Consider the following 14,575-nt stretch of genomic DNA (forward strand, 5'->3'; position numbering starts at 1 on the left):
GAACCGTACAACATACATTCCAAACTCAAACAATTGTAGGGTTTTAAACTCAATTTAAAATTGAAAATTTAATTTAAAATATTTTTAATACCGAACATTTTCGCATGTATGTAGCCTCATATCAGTAATTTTAAGCAATCACGTGATTTAATCACTTTAAATCCATGACACTAAAAAATAATAATAAGTAATAAGTAATGACGACAATTAATGTTTTTTTATTCAAATGATAATTCCAATTCTTTTTAATATATATTTTGTATATTTTTTTTTTGTGATTTTTGATACATCAGAATTTTTTAAGAAATAATAAATAACAACAGAAAAAAATGAGTTAACCATAATTATAATTATAATAATTTATTAATAATACTACATTATATTCTAAATGAAAATCTACTTAAACTAGAAATTATAGTTGTTGTCACTTTGGTTAAAAAACATATTGTGGGAATACTTTACACAACTAACAAGAAAAGTATAATTTTTTTTACTTAATTTCCTTTCCATCTGAGAAGGTGATTTCTACACTATTTTTTTTTTGTTAATGATCGTAATGATCATAATTTTTTATATAATATTATTTTTTTCAACTTTTGTTTATCGCTTCCGAAAAAATGAAAAATTTTCAGATATTAATAAATGAATGAAATGCGGAATAGTAAGCAGGAAAAAGAAGAATAATACAAGAAGCTCCCCGATTTATCACAAAAAATTTATATAAATTAAATACTTTTTTAAGTATATAAATTCGTTCGACTTTAATTCAATTCTTTCTTTTTTGTATGTTTCTTTTCATGTTTGTGTCGAAATTTATACTGTCGGATGAAGAAACTAGTGGAAAAATTGCCGAAGTAAAACTTTTGATTGGATGATTAAGGCGCTTGTTTCCTCTACTAACCGATTTGGTGTAATTGATCTTATGTAACTGATGCGGTTGGAAGTTTATATTATCTTAGTGTTCTTGATGCTTATAGATCGTATTTGGGATAAATAAACTATGTGCGTTGGATGTGAGCCAATAGAACATTTTCAATTGAAATTTATATTTTTGAATTTTGACGCAAATTGATTTTGCATCTTTTTTTAACTGAATGCACTTTGGATGCGAAACTCCTTTGCATCTTTTATTTACTGAATGCAGTTTGGATGCGAAATTCCTTTGCATCATTTTTTTACTGAACGAACTTTGGATACAAAATATCTTTGCATCTTTTTTTACTGAATGCACTTCGAATGCGAAATTATTTTGCATCTTTTTATTAAACTAAATATTGTTACCCTTTTTGGCATGCTTCAGATTAACTGCTAATCATTTCTGCATCTTAATTTGTCTAGACATTTTACTTTCATTTCTTTTGTCAACTTTAATTAATTTTGCATAAATTTTCAAAATTTTCCCATCATTTCCAAAAAAGTTGCACGCAATGTTTATTTTTCTGCACACCTCCGTGAAATGTTAGACATGACAGCATGTCGCAACTGACAAAAATTGAAAATCACCCAATTATAATAAACCATAACTTCCAGACAGACAAAATAATTATTCAAGCTCATTGTATAATAAAGAGAAAATGTGATAACAAAAGCTATAACGAGAAATTGGAGCTTGGCTCCCATATAAAAGGCAATGATTTATGGGAAAAATAATGAAATAATGAACGAAAAAGTCATGAAATAATAAAAAAATAAAAATTAGATTCTTCTATAAAAGCCTCAATGAAGTGAATACTATGAAAGCGACTACTAGGAAGCTAATTTGAACTTTTTGGGCATTCGAGCAAAATTTATCACGAGTTTCGTGAAAGCCTTCATCACAAGAACATCTTTTATTAATGCAAGATGAGTGTGCTATAACGCAATTCTCATCTGATTCGCATATTCCATTAAGTCGAACAGATGACCAGCATCTCTGGAAGAAATTGAATGATATTTCAAATGTCACGAGTTCATCATTCGTTGATGAATCTTTGATTATCCTTACAGCATTAATATCATGATGATCTTTTTGGCATACGCATGTACCATTTGTACTATCACAAATAGCATTTGGTATCGATGAACATTGCATGTCCTGTTGACACGATTGATAAATTGATGTGGCAAGTGGAAGGCACAATTGATCATTATCTTGACTACGTATATGAGTTGGTCTACACTGACATGTTCCTGACATACAGTGAGAATTTTCAACAACACATTCATCATCTGTAAAACATTCCTCATTTAAATTAATATCTCGTAAACATTTGGATTTATTTAAATTCGGATGATGCCGTCTAAAGCAACGACATTGACCCTGTTGACATGTTGTCTTATCCACTACACAATTGCTTGTTAGTCGGCAATATTCACCTATTCCTATATATACATACATATGAGAAAGAGATGAAAATGTAGTCATAAACATGCTTGATTGATTGATTATATCCAAAAATATGATGTTTTATGACTTACTTGATGAGTTGAAGCATGCATTTTCGGTTATGACATAATGGGAGTTAGATTTACATGAGCACTGTCCATTATTACAAAATGATTCCTTTCCCAATCGAAATTCACACTGCTCATTCATATAGCATAGTTCCCCATAATCTGCTATTTCTATGCATTCTCTCGTTTTGCCAGATGCCTTCATAAAATATCCATTACGACAGACGCATTGGCCTTCCATATATTCGTACACACCTCCACTACGTGGCTCACAGATCGCATTTGTAGGGCATTCTGAGGTGTCGCGGCACACATTACTTGTCCCTGAAATAAGAAATAGCATAAAGTGTAACTAAATATCGTTTACTTTTTATACAGAAGATAAAATTTGTGGTTTTTTGTAAGGTAGTGAGCGCATTATTGGATATTGTAGATTGAGGTTAAGGGACGGGTAAGAGTAGTATTCAAATTACAGGTTATGGCTTCAATTTTTCAATAAAATTATTGCAATTTTTGATATTTATAATTAATATCAGGTTTAGATGATTATTGTGTCATATGGTTGCCACTTTTATGTGCCTAATTACTTACTTCTAAACTCGGAAATTTGCTTAATTAAAGTAAAAATCCTAAAATTAAACTTGAGGTGAAGAAAATTTTGTCCATGTGCTTTTTGAAAAATTCAAATCTGTTAAAAATTTCAAATTTTTGGGGATTTTTAGCAACAAGTCTAAGTAAGAAATTCTTTAAATTTAAATAAAGACTCAGAATTGAAATTTCTGCAACATCAGTCGCCAAATTCTCAAAATACCAACAATACTTTTTTTTTGCATATCAGTACACAATGTTATACATAATCAACATATTTCAATCGATTCAATGCAAATTATTAAACATTTTCTTCAAAAATTTAAAGTCATGAATGAATTGACGAGTCAGCATGACAATTTTAATATACTTATGCACGTATTTCACCTCAAATGAGTACAAAACAACTCAATAAGGTACATACACACAATTTATTCAAATTTGTTATTCTTCGAGATCACATCGTCCACATGTGAGAAATTGAATTTGATCATTCACATTTGTTCTCATTGTGTTTACACAGCACATTTGGTTTTCAATGAAATTCTTTTTTTTCTTTCAATTCATTTTCCTTAATTTGCGCTTGACGATTATAAGAGTATCAAATTATATTTTGTGTGTACCTATATTCAATAGAGTAAATGTATGTGTGCTGGTTACTTTTTATGAGGTTTTATAGAATAAATGCTTCAGTTTTGGGTTCTATTGATGACTGGATGTGTTGAAAGATTTTAATCTTATTTTATAGTTAAACAGTGGCTTTTAGTTGCTGTTGGCTATTGAGAATGACGTTTGCCACTTTTTTGAAGTACATTTTGTAATTCAGTTCATTTTACATGGCTTACTTAGAGAAAAAATTGAAAAATAAAATCCGAAGTGAAGAAAATAATATCACGTGTTTTTCAAAATTAGATAATCCGTTACAAATTGAAATTTCTCAAACGTAACTTCCGATTTACATTTAATTTTTTAAAAAGCGCCACAAACGACCTCAACAAGAAAATTTCCAATAATTATTTTTGTATATTTCCGTGAAATGTTCATGACATATTAAATTTCTATTGTCTTATGATGTACACATGTTTCAAGTTGAAGAATTTACAGGTGGGATATAGCAAATAAATATGTACATGCACAATATTTTTTTGAAACAATACAGACAGCCCCAGAAAGGGATGTGATAAGAACACACAAAAAATATAAAAATAACAATAAAGAAAATGCAAAAAAAAAAATGTTGAGTGAAACGAAAGCAGTCAGACATGCTGTAAATAAGCAATAATAGAGGTATAATGTGACAAGCTAATCGGCTTTTGCGACCAAAAGCAGGGGAATAGCAAAAAAAAAATAACATTTTGGTGAATCCATTTAAATTATCTTTTTCTACAACAACAAACTATATGCTTTATATTTATATTTTTTTAAGGGCATCAACTTTCACCTTGAAGTTTTTCATGTCACGACAATCAAGACTCTTTCTTTGGCGCTTTCATTTAACAAAAACAGAAAAAAATGAAAAATACATGAAGCATCATCATCATCTGTTTTCTGTTTAACATCATGCCCGATATAATTTTTTTTTATGTACTAAAAATGAAGAGCACAGCATAAACATAATTTTACATACATTTTTTTCTCACTTAAGTAAAGTTCAAAAATATTTTCTTCGCACGTATTTATGGAAACATTTTACTTATTTATTTATTTCCATTTAATTCACGCACACAGTTCATTTATTTATTGCATTTTTAATGGAGGAATTAGATGCTAATGTGTATGATTTGTCTGTCTGTCTGACTATATGTTGTTAAATCTAAGCCAAATTAAGCTATATCAAGAAGGTTTATTGTTCAATCGATGTGTGCTATGCTTTAGGATAACAGGACAGAAGATCTTTCTGATTGATTGGTTATTCTATTAGAATTAGCTGAAAAACTTTTTGAAGTGGGTTACGTAAAGGTTACGTTACGTAAAATTACGTAACATGAAATTTTAATGCTCTCAATTTTTGAGCTATAATTTAATTAAAAAAGAATCTAATAACGTGTTAAAAAGGTAATTAAATTCTATACTTTTCAAATGCGCCCATGCCATTCATAAATGATCACTATCTATGCTAGTTTGTTTTGTTTAGCATGATGTATGATGGGAATATATGGGAATCGAAATGAATGATCGGCGAAAAAATTGTTTAAATTCCATAAATGAAATTTCATTGTCGATACTGATGCGTCAAGGGATAGAAACCTAAGAAACAATTGGAATTTTATTCAAATTAACGTTATTGACGACATGCTGTTTAGCACTTTTTAATGCTAATTAAATTTACAGAATATATTTATTTGTTTAATTATACAGAAGCATGCGCCACGAATAAGTTGTGATAAAATTTCTTCAAGCTATTAATTAATGGAAGGTCAATAGATATAACGTTTCTATTCTTAGCTAATACTAGGAACTATGAATCATGAAATTAGATTAATATTATTTTATTGATGGGCTTTATTTGCGAGGTCTATGATCAGTTTGATTTATTGTAGCGAATACATTTGTTTTGAAAATTTATGGACCCTAGATATGCTCTAAAAACGGAGGCTATATTTAGTCATAAAATAGCTTTTATTATAATTAATAGTTTGTCTGTGAAATATTTGACTTTTGAGCTGAATGATCTGTATCTATAAAAGATCTGTGTAGATGAACATTGGTTTCTCAGATAAAATATACTGAATGAGTGTATGAATGTCATAAGTCAGGAAGAGATTTCGTAACTGTGGTTGGATGTAAATGTAATTAAGAATTCCTTACGGATTTTATTTCTTTATTTTTTGTTTATTCTTTGGAGTTTAAAAACAGAATGAATTTTTATATGAAAAGGGGTCTTCAACTATGTAAAATAAATATTATTCAAATCTCAAATGAACGTTATAACACTAGGCATTAGAGGATCGTTATTGGTATTGCTCAGCATTTTATGGGAGCCTTAAATACTACAACAGCTAAATATCCATAACATTCCTTCAAATTTAAAGAAATTCCAAAACCGTTTCTTCCTCAACCCAATATATGCCAAACACGTGACTGACGAAAAACATACAGTTATGAAATTCCACGAAATACCTTCGAACGATATTTACGTTAATTTTTTATGTAAAAAAGATAAGGAAGAACTTCCATTCATTTAAAGGTCGTTTCGAAAAAAAGAATTGGTCAAAGAGCACGCAATGTTATTGCTACCTAAAGAATACCTGAGTGTTATCAATATGAGGAACAAAAGCGATCAGTTTTTAAAAGGAAGGAGGAAACTTCCAATAATACCCACTGATTGAGTTAAATTGCCTCAAGTATTACTTTTTGACTACTGTATAAAAGTAATAAATGCATGTCGATGAGTGCTTTTTGAGTAGCATCCCATCCCACTCTTGAATTTATCGCTTGAAAGAGATCGTTTAGATATAATGTCTATGATTGTTAGCCTGAGGAAAGACTTGGCTAGTATTTGAGTTCGGAATTGGAGGGAATTGAACCCATGACACCACAACAGGAGGGGGTAAAGGGATCTGGTCTATTGCTTAGCAATTCGGCCACAAAGTCATTAATATCGTTTTGACAGATTTGCCTATATATGACTCAAAATTCTAGATTTGGCTATATGGATGTGGCTTGTAATATTACATTTACATGGCTCGATACTCATGATTTGTTTATATACGACTCTATACCCTCCGATTCTACGGTATTCAAAGGAATACATATATGTTATTTAGATTTAAAGATCAGAGGATGTTTATCATAAGCAAAGAGCACATTAGATCACCTTGGTACCTAAGATTGATAACAGATAGATAAGAACATCTAATAATCATACATTTTAGATGGACTTATATCTACATCACTTATAAACGACTCCAAAAAATAAATAATATATAAAATATTTTGTATTATGCTAAAACTTACGTCGTTTGCTATCCATTATTCCACGATCATCATAAGTTAATGACACGATGACGAATTGAAGTAGAACTAATAATGAATTCAATAGCGGAGACTTCATCTCTTTACTTCAATTACTCTTCTTATCTTATTTTTCTTATATATATTTCTCTCTTTTTCTCGTTTAGTTCACTTAAACTTCCAAATAATTTCAACTACATTTTTCAGTCTCTGCTTGGGCTTTTCTTTTCTTCTCGCTTATTTCTTCACTTTTTTTTTTCACTCAATTCAATTTGACTTTGTAAAATGTTTATTGACCGAATTGATGCTACATCCTCTATTGCTTGCTTTTAAAAAAAATTCGTGTATAATGTAAGAAGCATTAACTCCGTTTTTCTTCTGTTCATTCCGCTCGTCACTTACTTCAATAACACAAAAAAAGAGATTTTTTTTTTGTTAAAATAACATTAAAAATACAAATTTTGAGACTCTTAGATTCTTTTCTATTAGATGTATAGGAATTGGGGAGCACTGATGAAAAATTTATGAGTGCCTATTAAAATAACGAATTTTAATAATTCGAAACTTCATTTTTACGAATGCTTCATTTTTCCGAACATATCATTTTTCCGAATAATTCTTCATACAAATCTTTATAATTTTTAAATTTTAAAAAACCGTTGATGAAATCAAGCATTTTAATTTCGTTTATAATATATTTTACAATCAAATTATCTACTTCTACACCTTAAAAACGATTAAATTAGCTTAGTTCTTCAAAATAAGAAGATAATTTAAATGTAAAATATATTTTTGACGAAAATAAAATGCTTGATTTCATCAACGGTTTTATAAAATTTAAAAATTATAGAGATTTGTATGAAGAATTATGGGTGTTTCTTTGGATAAATTTTTTCAAAATTTTCGACTTTGAATTGGTTTTTCTCATAATCTGGTAATTTTATAGCTCCATTCTTTCTACACACTTACGGGATTTGTGCAGATCTTTATTTATGTACAATTACTTTTTACCGTCATGCTTTATTTAATTAAATATTTCAATTTTTATGCCGGTTTCTCGGAATCAAAATATCAAATTCCGACATTCAACATGAATTTTTTGCACTTTATTCTGCATGTCACTATGGTTGACTTACTATTTCGAGTGTAATTCACCTAAAACTATCGTTTGTTGCTCTTTAAACGCTGCAAAAATCCTTAATTAAAGAGAAAAATTGAAATTTTAGTGATTCCGAGAAACTTTTTTCCTAATCCGTGAGAAAATTCATTTTTTGATTTTATGTTTTTATAGGAATTATAGACTAACAATACAAAATAAAGACAGATTGAGATATTATAATTAATATTATAACGAAATTAAGAATTAGTTAATTTGTTTAATAAGTTAAAGTAATATTTTTCTATGAAGCAAATTTTGTAGTTTTTGAGACACGAATTAGACGAATTTGACTTATCCAGAGAATCACCCTTATTCGGAAAAATGATATGGTCGAACAAATGAAGCTTCGCAAAAATGAAGTTTCGAATTATTGAAATTCGTTATTTTAATAGGCACTCAAAATTTATGCTTGTCAGCTGTTTTGCTGTACAAAATAAAACCTTGATGACATCAATTGATGTGAATAATTTGCATTTGTACAGCTGAGCTTAACTGAATGTTGTTAATGTGCAAGATTTTACACCTTTTTTCCCATTATAATCTTAATTTAGAATCAAGACTAGTCGTATAACTTTCAACTAGCTCTACATGCTAATAAGACCTAATTAAGTCATAAACATTATCTGAGAATTGCTCAAGTTGAAATTACAGATGTTTCACTCTATGACATCCTATATTGCCCTATATGAGCAGATAAAATAATACGCAGTAAGTTACAGACGTTCAAATTGAGGTTCGGTCAAGAACCGCAGACCTGCAATTGCTGCATCTTTAATGCACAGACCTGCAGTTTCCGGCTGTTATTTATAGTTAGTCTAAGGCTGCTGATGTGCAATTTTATGCAGGTCTGCTGTTTTGGACGATCCTTAGTTTAAATTAAATTACAACTGCTTTTTGACATTCAAATTTTTCCCTAACAATGCTTGCAAAAACATTGAATTTTTTAAATTGATAAATTACAGAAAATCTGCCTTATTTGATGAGCAGCACGTGACTGATGTTAATTACAGTATTGTTATTTATATGCTGCATTAAACTCACCCATTAAATCAGTCGTAAAACCACAATTAGCTTGAAATTAATGAAAACTGATAATTTTTGTCGAGCGAAAAATCGACAGAAAAATAAAATTCAAATAATTTTAAACCGTTAGACCAAAATTCCCCAAATTTTTCGTCAGTGTCCCACAGAGATTTTAGATTTCCGATAGAAGAAATAGAAATGAAGAGGACCACGAGAAGAAGACAAAAAAAAACTTTTAAGTACAAGCTAAATAAGTAAGTAAGACAGTGAGCACATCAAAGTCTATGGGATTGCGCAATAATCACATTTTTGTATTACGTTTCATTCATTAACAATGAAATTGATTTAAATTCTCCGTGGAGATTTTTTTTGTCAGTGCGATTTATAGTTTGCGATATTATTTATTCATTCATGCAATTTTTATTTTAGCAAAATCGTGAAAAAAGGGAAAAATAATAACAAAAACTGCCACTCACGTTACTTCTAATCGATAAAACAACAAAGGAAAAATACTTTTTATGTACACGGCAAAGTTATGAATATGCACTTGTATGAACCTTGAATGAATGACGATTTGCGACAATACAGAACACGCAATGCGTACGGCTTTTTTCTCTTTCTGTAAAGGCTTTTTCTTGCGGAGAATCTATTGATGCTATTTTTAGCATTTTATTTGCACAACTGAGTTATTATGGTAAGTTTGGTTTTGGTGGGCGAATGGAATGCTGGATAAATCCATAAAAAATTATGAAAAACTAATATTGTGATTGTAAATCTGTAAATGGAGAAAAGCTGCTGTATATGGGCGACAAAAGCTCATCTTTACCGGCTTAATAGTAGATGAGTAACATTAAATTAGGTATTAGAGGCAATGAAATGAATTTTTATTGATTTATGATTTTACAGAACCGATAAATTTTCAAATCTTACAAAATCATTGAAATATTCAAATATTACAAAACCGTTAAAATATTTAAATTTTACAAAACAGTTCAAATATTCAAATTACAAAAAAACGTTGAAATTATTCAAATTTTAGAAAAGTGAAAATTTTCAAATTTTACAAAATCGTTAGACTATTCAAATTCTACAAAACCGTTAAATTATTTAATTTTTAGAAAAGTTCTTCTGAATGCGCGCATCGATTCTGTATCATCGGCGAGTGTCTTTGCATCTCATTTTTTTACATTTCTTACAATTTGGCTAATACATCAATAATGAATAAAAAAAATCTTTTTCACCGTTTTCTTCTCTTTATTCTCGATTCTCACTTACTACTTACTTATTATTGCTATTTTTTTTTTTGGAAAAATTAGACGAGAAATGATGTGGAAAAGAAAAGAAAATAAAAATCTCAATGAAACAATAATAATAAACAGCAGTAAAGTAAGTAAGCTAATTTCGTGTGGGAATATTAGAAACGACAATTGAATTAACCGAAAAACATAAAAATTGTAGTCTTTTTATGTACTATAATTAACTGCTTGTGTTCATGAACTAGTTTCACCTTCTTTTAACTCCTTGTCGATTTTTTTAACAAATTGTCGTGAATTCACTTTTATGTCTTATCAATTATAATAATTGGGGACAGTTTTCTTCGAGCTTTTAATTTAAAAGCTCACATATTTATGAATGATTTCATGTTACGCGCGATTCCCGTGATTCTGAGGTAGTGTCAAGTTATTCTTTTATTGCCTCAAAGACACATGCTCACGATAAAATAATAATTGCGTAGTAAGACCTTTTTTTACGACTAAATTGTTTCAAGCACGACCAGAGACTGACTGTTTTTCCTTTGTGTAGCATGGAATTTTTCAAAATACGCTTTTGATCCCACTCTGCTGCATGCTGTATTTGTATCAAATTTCAAACTGATTTTTAAGCTGTTTTACTGCATCTGATGTGGGTTTTATACATCAATCCTTATTTATTTCATCAACTAATTTTAATTGCTTCATAAAAAGTCATTAAAACACTCTAATTAAGTAAATAGAAAATCACAAACTCAATCAGCCGCATTCACAAAAATAACGAACTTTTTTCAAATTTTTTAACAGTCGCATTCACACTGTTTACCTCTTTTCGGCGACTACCTTTAACATTCTTCTATAAATCATTTAATTTATCCAGAATGCCCAACGTTCCATTGATAGAATCAGCAGATGCTTATAAAGCACAGTTCAAGTGAGTATCTAACTATAAATGTGACTTGATATGCTTAAAAATTGATGTGAATTTTATTAAAATTTGTTTTCTTTGAAAATTTTTATAGTTCTGGAACCAACCATGTCGTACTTTATGGTGCTGAGTGGGCCGAGCAATGTTCACAGATCTTGGCAGTAATGGAGCAACTTGCTAAGCAAGATGCTTACAAGTCTGTCAAATTTCTTAATGTTGCCGTTGAGGAATTGCCAGAAATTGCCCAACAACATGAGATTGAAGCGGTTCCAACAGTAAGTAATACTATTTTATCATGTAAGCTTCATGCTTAACTAACTTGCTACTTTGCACCAGGTCATTTGCTTCAAAAATCAAAAGGCTGTTCACAGAATCGATGGAATTGACATTGCAGACTTAACAAATGCATGCAAGACATTGGCAGGAGTTTCTAGCACAGCAGAAGACACAAAAGGTGGATCACTTGAAGATCGTCTCAAGGCACTTATCAATAAGGCACGTGTTATGATTTTCATGAAAGGAAACAGAGAAGCTCCAAGGTATGAATTAGATTTTCATTAGATTAGAATCATAAGGTCATAAGTCATTAGAAGAAGAAGATTTGTAGCTTATTTTGAATTTAATGTTGTGCATTAATGTTCAGTTTGGTCATTAATTGCTGGATCTATTTCTGAGAAAATGCTTCATTTTGAAAACATTTGGATGGTTTTGAAGCACATTTGTACGGTTTTATGTTGAATTTTTATGGTTTAAAACGGTTTTAAAGTTCAAATTGTCAAATTACGTTAAATTTCTTTAAAAATAATTTTCATCGTACTTAATACTTTACGTGATGCGCTTTAACATGACCGATTTTTGCAATTGTTGTTACTTCTACTAATTCTTATGCCGCAAACTATTTTCTATTTTTAGATGTGGATTTTCAAGAACTCTTATACAGATCATGAATGAAACGAAAGTAGATTACGAGACATTTGATATTTTGCAAGATGAAGAAGTCCGACAAGGACTTAAAACATTTAGTGATTGGCCAACATACCCTCAAGTTTATGTAGATGGTGAGCTTCAAGGCGGCTTGGATATTATCAAGGAAATGCAGGCTAGTGGTGAATTGATGAAGATTCTTAATCCAGAAACCAAGTAGATACACAGCATCGACCTCAACAATATGCATTTTTTTCTCAGTAAATCCTCCTTAAATGAATAAAAAGGCTTCAATTTTTTTTTGGTTTTTATAATTTATTAATATTATTAATGTTTCTTTGATCAGTGATTTTTAAATGAACAGAATTCCTTTTTTTTATCAAAGACAATGCATCAAAAAATGGAGGAGAAAATATTAAAATACATTAATAAAAATAGAAAATGAACGAAAAAAGTGAAGCTGTTAATTATTTTAACTCTCTTGAGGAAGTTGACCCTTCATTTGTTGCAGTTTAACAGAAATGACTTCACAGATTGCATCACGAATTTGTGACTTTTCGTACCCGAGAATCTCAATTTTTTCTATTTGTTCACCTACAAAATCGACTTTACGCTTGAAATAATCCTTAGCTGAGTCACGATCCTTTTCAACGTAATATCCAGTTCCGATATCAACAATTACATTATCAATATCCTTTATGCGTCCTGGTACATACCTAAAATATAATCAATATTTAGTATTTTTCATAACTGGATGTGTTTATAACATTACATAGATCCAGTAAGAGGAATCAAAGTAGTTTTTTCTTCAAAACCTTCCTTGAATTGCTCTAAAGATTCCTTACTTGCGGCAAATTTGCCTTTTGCCATCTTCAACGTCGCTAGAGAGTCTTGAAAGATTTGTAGTTCCTGTAATAAAGGATGAAAATTTTATCACATGGATCAGATGTCCAAAAACTGCCCCGAAAAGCATAAAATTCACATTTTTTAACTTACTGAGTCTAATTGATTCTTTAATTGCGATAACTGTTGAATATTAAGCTTCATCAAATCAATCTGCTGCATGTTAGCGCCTTCATTCTGTGAAATTGTTGCCATTTTCCTTAATTTATTTAAATTTTTCTCCTCAAAACAAATTTTTTAATGCCGAACTTCCCGGGATAAATTTAACGGTTGAAATCCCTAAAAAGGGGCAGCCAACTAAGTTTTATATACATTAAATTCATAATTTTTAATCATTTTAATTTGCCCAAAAAGGCCTATAAAACTTAGTTGATTTACTGTTTCATGGCTTTATTTCGATCGTTCTTAAAAAGTGGTAGCAGAATAATATCAAGAAATATAAGAATGTCTGCGAATTTACATGAAAAAGCTGCAGAAGCTTTGGAGAAAATGAAGGAAGGTAAATATCAATTTTCCACATTAATTACACTATGATTACATTGATTAATCAACTTTATAGATAATCCATACTTCGATAAGTATGCAGCCAAAATTGCAAAACTCCAGCAAACATCACCAGAAGAATTTCTGTCAAGGATCCAGAAGAAAGAAGATGAACTAAAGAAAAAGGAGGAAAAGGAGAAAAGAGATTACTCGGAACTGATGAATCCTAAGAAAAAGATTGAGACAAAATCGGAACTGCCATATAAGAAAATTGAGGACATTATGAAAGTCGAATTATTAGAAGGAAAGTCAGTCGATGAAATTAAATCAATTTGGATAGAATATCACAAGCAAAAGGATACAATTGCAGCGGCAATTCCATCTGAAGTGTTTGATTTAATGATGGAAAGAGCTAAAAAGTATCCAATCTTTATCCTTCCAATTCCTCGATCGCAAGGCTTTGAATTCATCATGTTCCAGTTCGCTGCCAATACAATTCATTTTACTCCTTTACTTTGCTATCAAGTTCATAAAGAAAATGCACCAGAATGTCTGAATATCGTTCATTACACAGAGTTTAAGGATAAAGGTGTCGTCTTGATGCGTGGAGAATATGACTCAAAAGTCTTGACCGTCCAAGAAGCTCAATGTCTTGCAAATCAATTTAAATTGTACTATTCGGACAATAATCCAAAGAAGCTGGAACTTCTGGAAACGTTCACAAAGACACCTGATAAGTTTAAGCACATGGATGTGATTAAGGAACTAGAAAACTTGCAAATTGTGTAGTTTTTCAAAAATAAAGTTAAATGAGTTCTGGAGGAACTAGAAGTAGTGACAAATACTGAAAATATAGAAGTTTCAATTGACTTCGTTGCTATAAGATTGATGTCCCATGATGGCTTTCTGCAGATTTCGGATCAAATTCGT

General features: G+C 30.1%; 4 protein-coding genes across 8 annotated transcripts; 2 read left to right on the forward strand and 2 right to left on the reverse strand.

Annotated features, from left to right (window-relative positions):
* Window positions 1-369: 369 nt before the first annotated feature.
* LOC139098678 (prion-like-(Q/N-rich) domain-bearing protein 25) lies at window positions 370-10,926 on the reverse strand. 5 transcript variants are annotated; one of them, XM_070650940.1, is made up of 5 exons: window positions 10,665-10,926; window positions 6,979-7,376; window positions 2,458-2,757; window positions 1,985-2,361; window positions 370-1,912 (listed from the first exon to the last, which is right to left on the reverse strand). In XM_070650940.1, exons 2-5 carry the CDS (start codon window positions 7,073-7,075, stop codon window positions 1,706-1,708), a joined length of 981 nt encoding a protein of 326 aa, XP_070507041.1. In that variant the 5' UTR covers window positions 7,076-7,376; window positions 10,665-10,926; the 3' UTR covers window positions 370-1,705. The 5 variants fall into 5 exon arrangements, with proteins under 5 accessions (XP_070507041.1, XP_070507040.1, XP_070507037.1 ...); XM_070650939.1 differs by having other exon boundaries at window positions 373-2,361; window positions 6,979-7,301; XM_070650936.1 differs by having other exon boundaries at window positions 373-2,361.
* Window positions 10,927-11,209: 283 nt separating this feature from the next.
* Window positions 11,210-12,718, forward strand: Grx3 (Glutaredoxin 3). The gene is made up of 4 exons (XM_070650944.1): window positions 11,210-11,341; window positions 11,430-11,610; window positions 11,672-11,874; window positions 12,248-12,718. Exons 1-4 carry the CDS (start codon window positions 11,289-11,291, stop codon window positions 12,477-12,479), a joined length of 669 nt encoding a protein of 222 aa, XP_070507045.1. The 5' UTR covers window positions 11,210-11,288; the 3' UTR covers window positions 12,480-12,718.
* Pfdn5 (prefoldin 5) lies at window positions 12,584-13,442 on the reverse strand. The gene is made up of 3 exons (XM_070650946.1): window positions 13,256-13,442; window positions 13,032-13,168; window positions 12,584-12,975 (listed from the first exon to the last, which is right to left on the reverse strand). Exons 1-3 carry the CDS (start codon window positions 13,355-13,357, stop codon window positions 12,732-12,734), a joined length of 483 nt encoding a protein of 160 aa, XP_070507047.1. The 5' UTR covers window positions 13,358-13,442; the 3' UTR covers window positions 12,584-12,731.
* On the forward strand, window positions 13,439-14,503 carry LOC139098682 (ATP synthase mitochondrial F1 complex assembly factor 1). Its single transcript, XM_070650943.1, has 2 exons — window positions 13,439-13,661; window positions 13,722-14,503. The coding sequence occupies exons 1-2, from the start codon at window positions 13,547-13,549 to the stop codon at window positions 14,432-14,434; spliced, it is 828 nt and encodes a 275-aa protein (XP_070507044.1). The 5' UTR covers window positions 13,439-13,546; the 3' UTR covers window positions 14,435-14,503.
* Window positions 14,504-14,575: the final 72 nt, after the last annotated feature.

The sequence above is a fragment of the Chironomus tepperi genome, unplaced genomic scaffold, assembly GCF_022539635.2.
Source record: "Chironomus tepperi strain 1889 unplaced genomic scaffold, CSIRO-AGI_Ctep_v1 contig_450, whole genome shotgun sequence".
In the NCBI taxonomy this organism is placed as follows: domain Eukaryota; kingdom Metazoa; phylum Arthropoda; class Insecta; order Diptera; family Chironomidae; genus Chironomus; species Chironomus tepperi.

What these genes read in the sequence shown, in the direction of transcription:
- LOC139098678 (XM_070650939.1), bottom strand. Translation starts at nt 7,075, where the DNA reads ATGAAGTCTCCGCTATTGAATTCATTATTAGTTCTACTTCAATTCGTC. An exon ending in AATAATGGATAGCAAACGAC is followed by an intron (nt 2,758 to 6,978) that starts GTAAGTTTTAGC and finishes TTCTTATTTCAG; the next exon opens with GGACAAGTAATGTGTGCCGC. An exon ending in TGCATGCTTCAACTCATCAA is followed by an intron (nt 2,362 to 2,457) that starts GTAAGTCATAAA and finishes ATGTATATATAG; the next exon opens with GAATAGGTGAATATTGCCGA.
- Grx3 (XM_070650944.1), top strand. Translation starts at nt 11,289, where the DNA reads ATGCCCAACGTTCCATTGATAGAATCAGCAGATGCTTATAAAGCACAG. An exon ending in GCTTATAAAGCACAGTTCAA is followed by an intron (nt 11,342 to 11,429) that starts GTGAGTATCTAA and finishes AAATTTTTATAG; the next exon opens with TTCTGGAACCAACCATGTCG. An exon ending in AGATTGAAGCGGTTCCAACA is followed by an intron (nt 11,611 to 11,671) that starts GTAAGTAATACT and finishes ACTTTGCACCAG; the next exon opens with GTCATTTGCTTCAAAAATCA.
- Pfdn5 (XM_070650946.1), bottom strand. Translation starts at nt 13,357, where the DNA reads ATGGCAACAATTTCACAGAATGAAGGCGCTAACATGCAGCAGATTGAT. An exon ending in TAAAGAATCAATTAGACTCA is followed by an intron (nt 13,169 to 13,255) that starts GTAAGTTAAAAA and finishes CCTTTATTACAG; the next exon opens with GAACTACAAATCTTTCAAGA. An exon ending in ATTCCTCTTACTGGATCTAT is followed by an intron (nt 12,976 to 13,031) that starts GTAATGTTATAA and finishes ATTATATTTTAG; the next exon opens with GTATGTACCAGGACGCATAA.
- LOC139098682 (XM_070650943.1), top strand. Translation starts at nt 13,547, where the DNA reads ATGGCTTTATTTCGATCGTTCTTAAAAAGTGGTAGCAGAATAATATCA. An exon ending in TTTGGAGAAAATGAAGGAAG is followed by an intron (nt 13,662 to 13,721) that starts GTAAATATCAAT and finishes TCAACTTTATAG; the next exon opens with ATAATCCATACTTCGATAAG.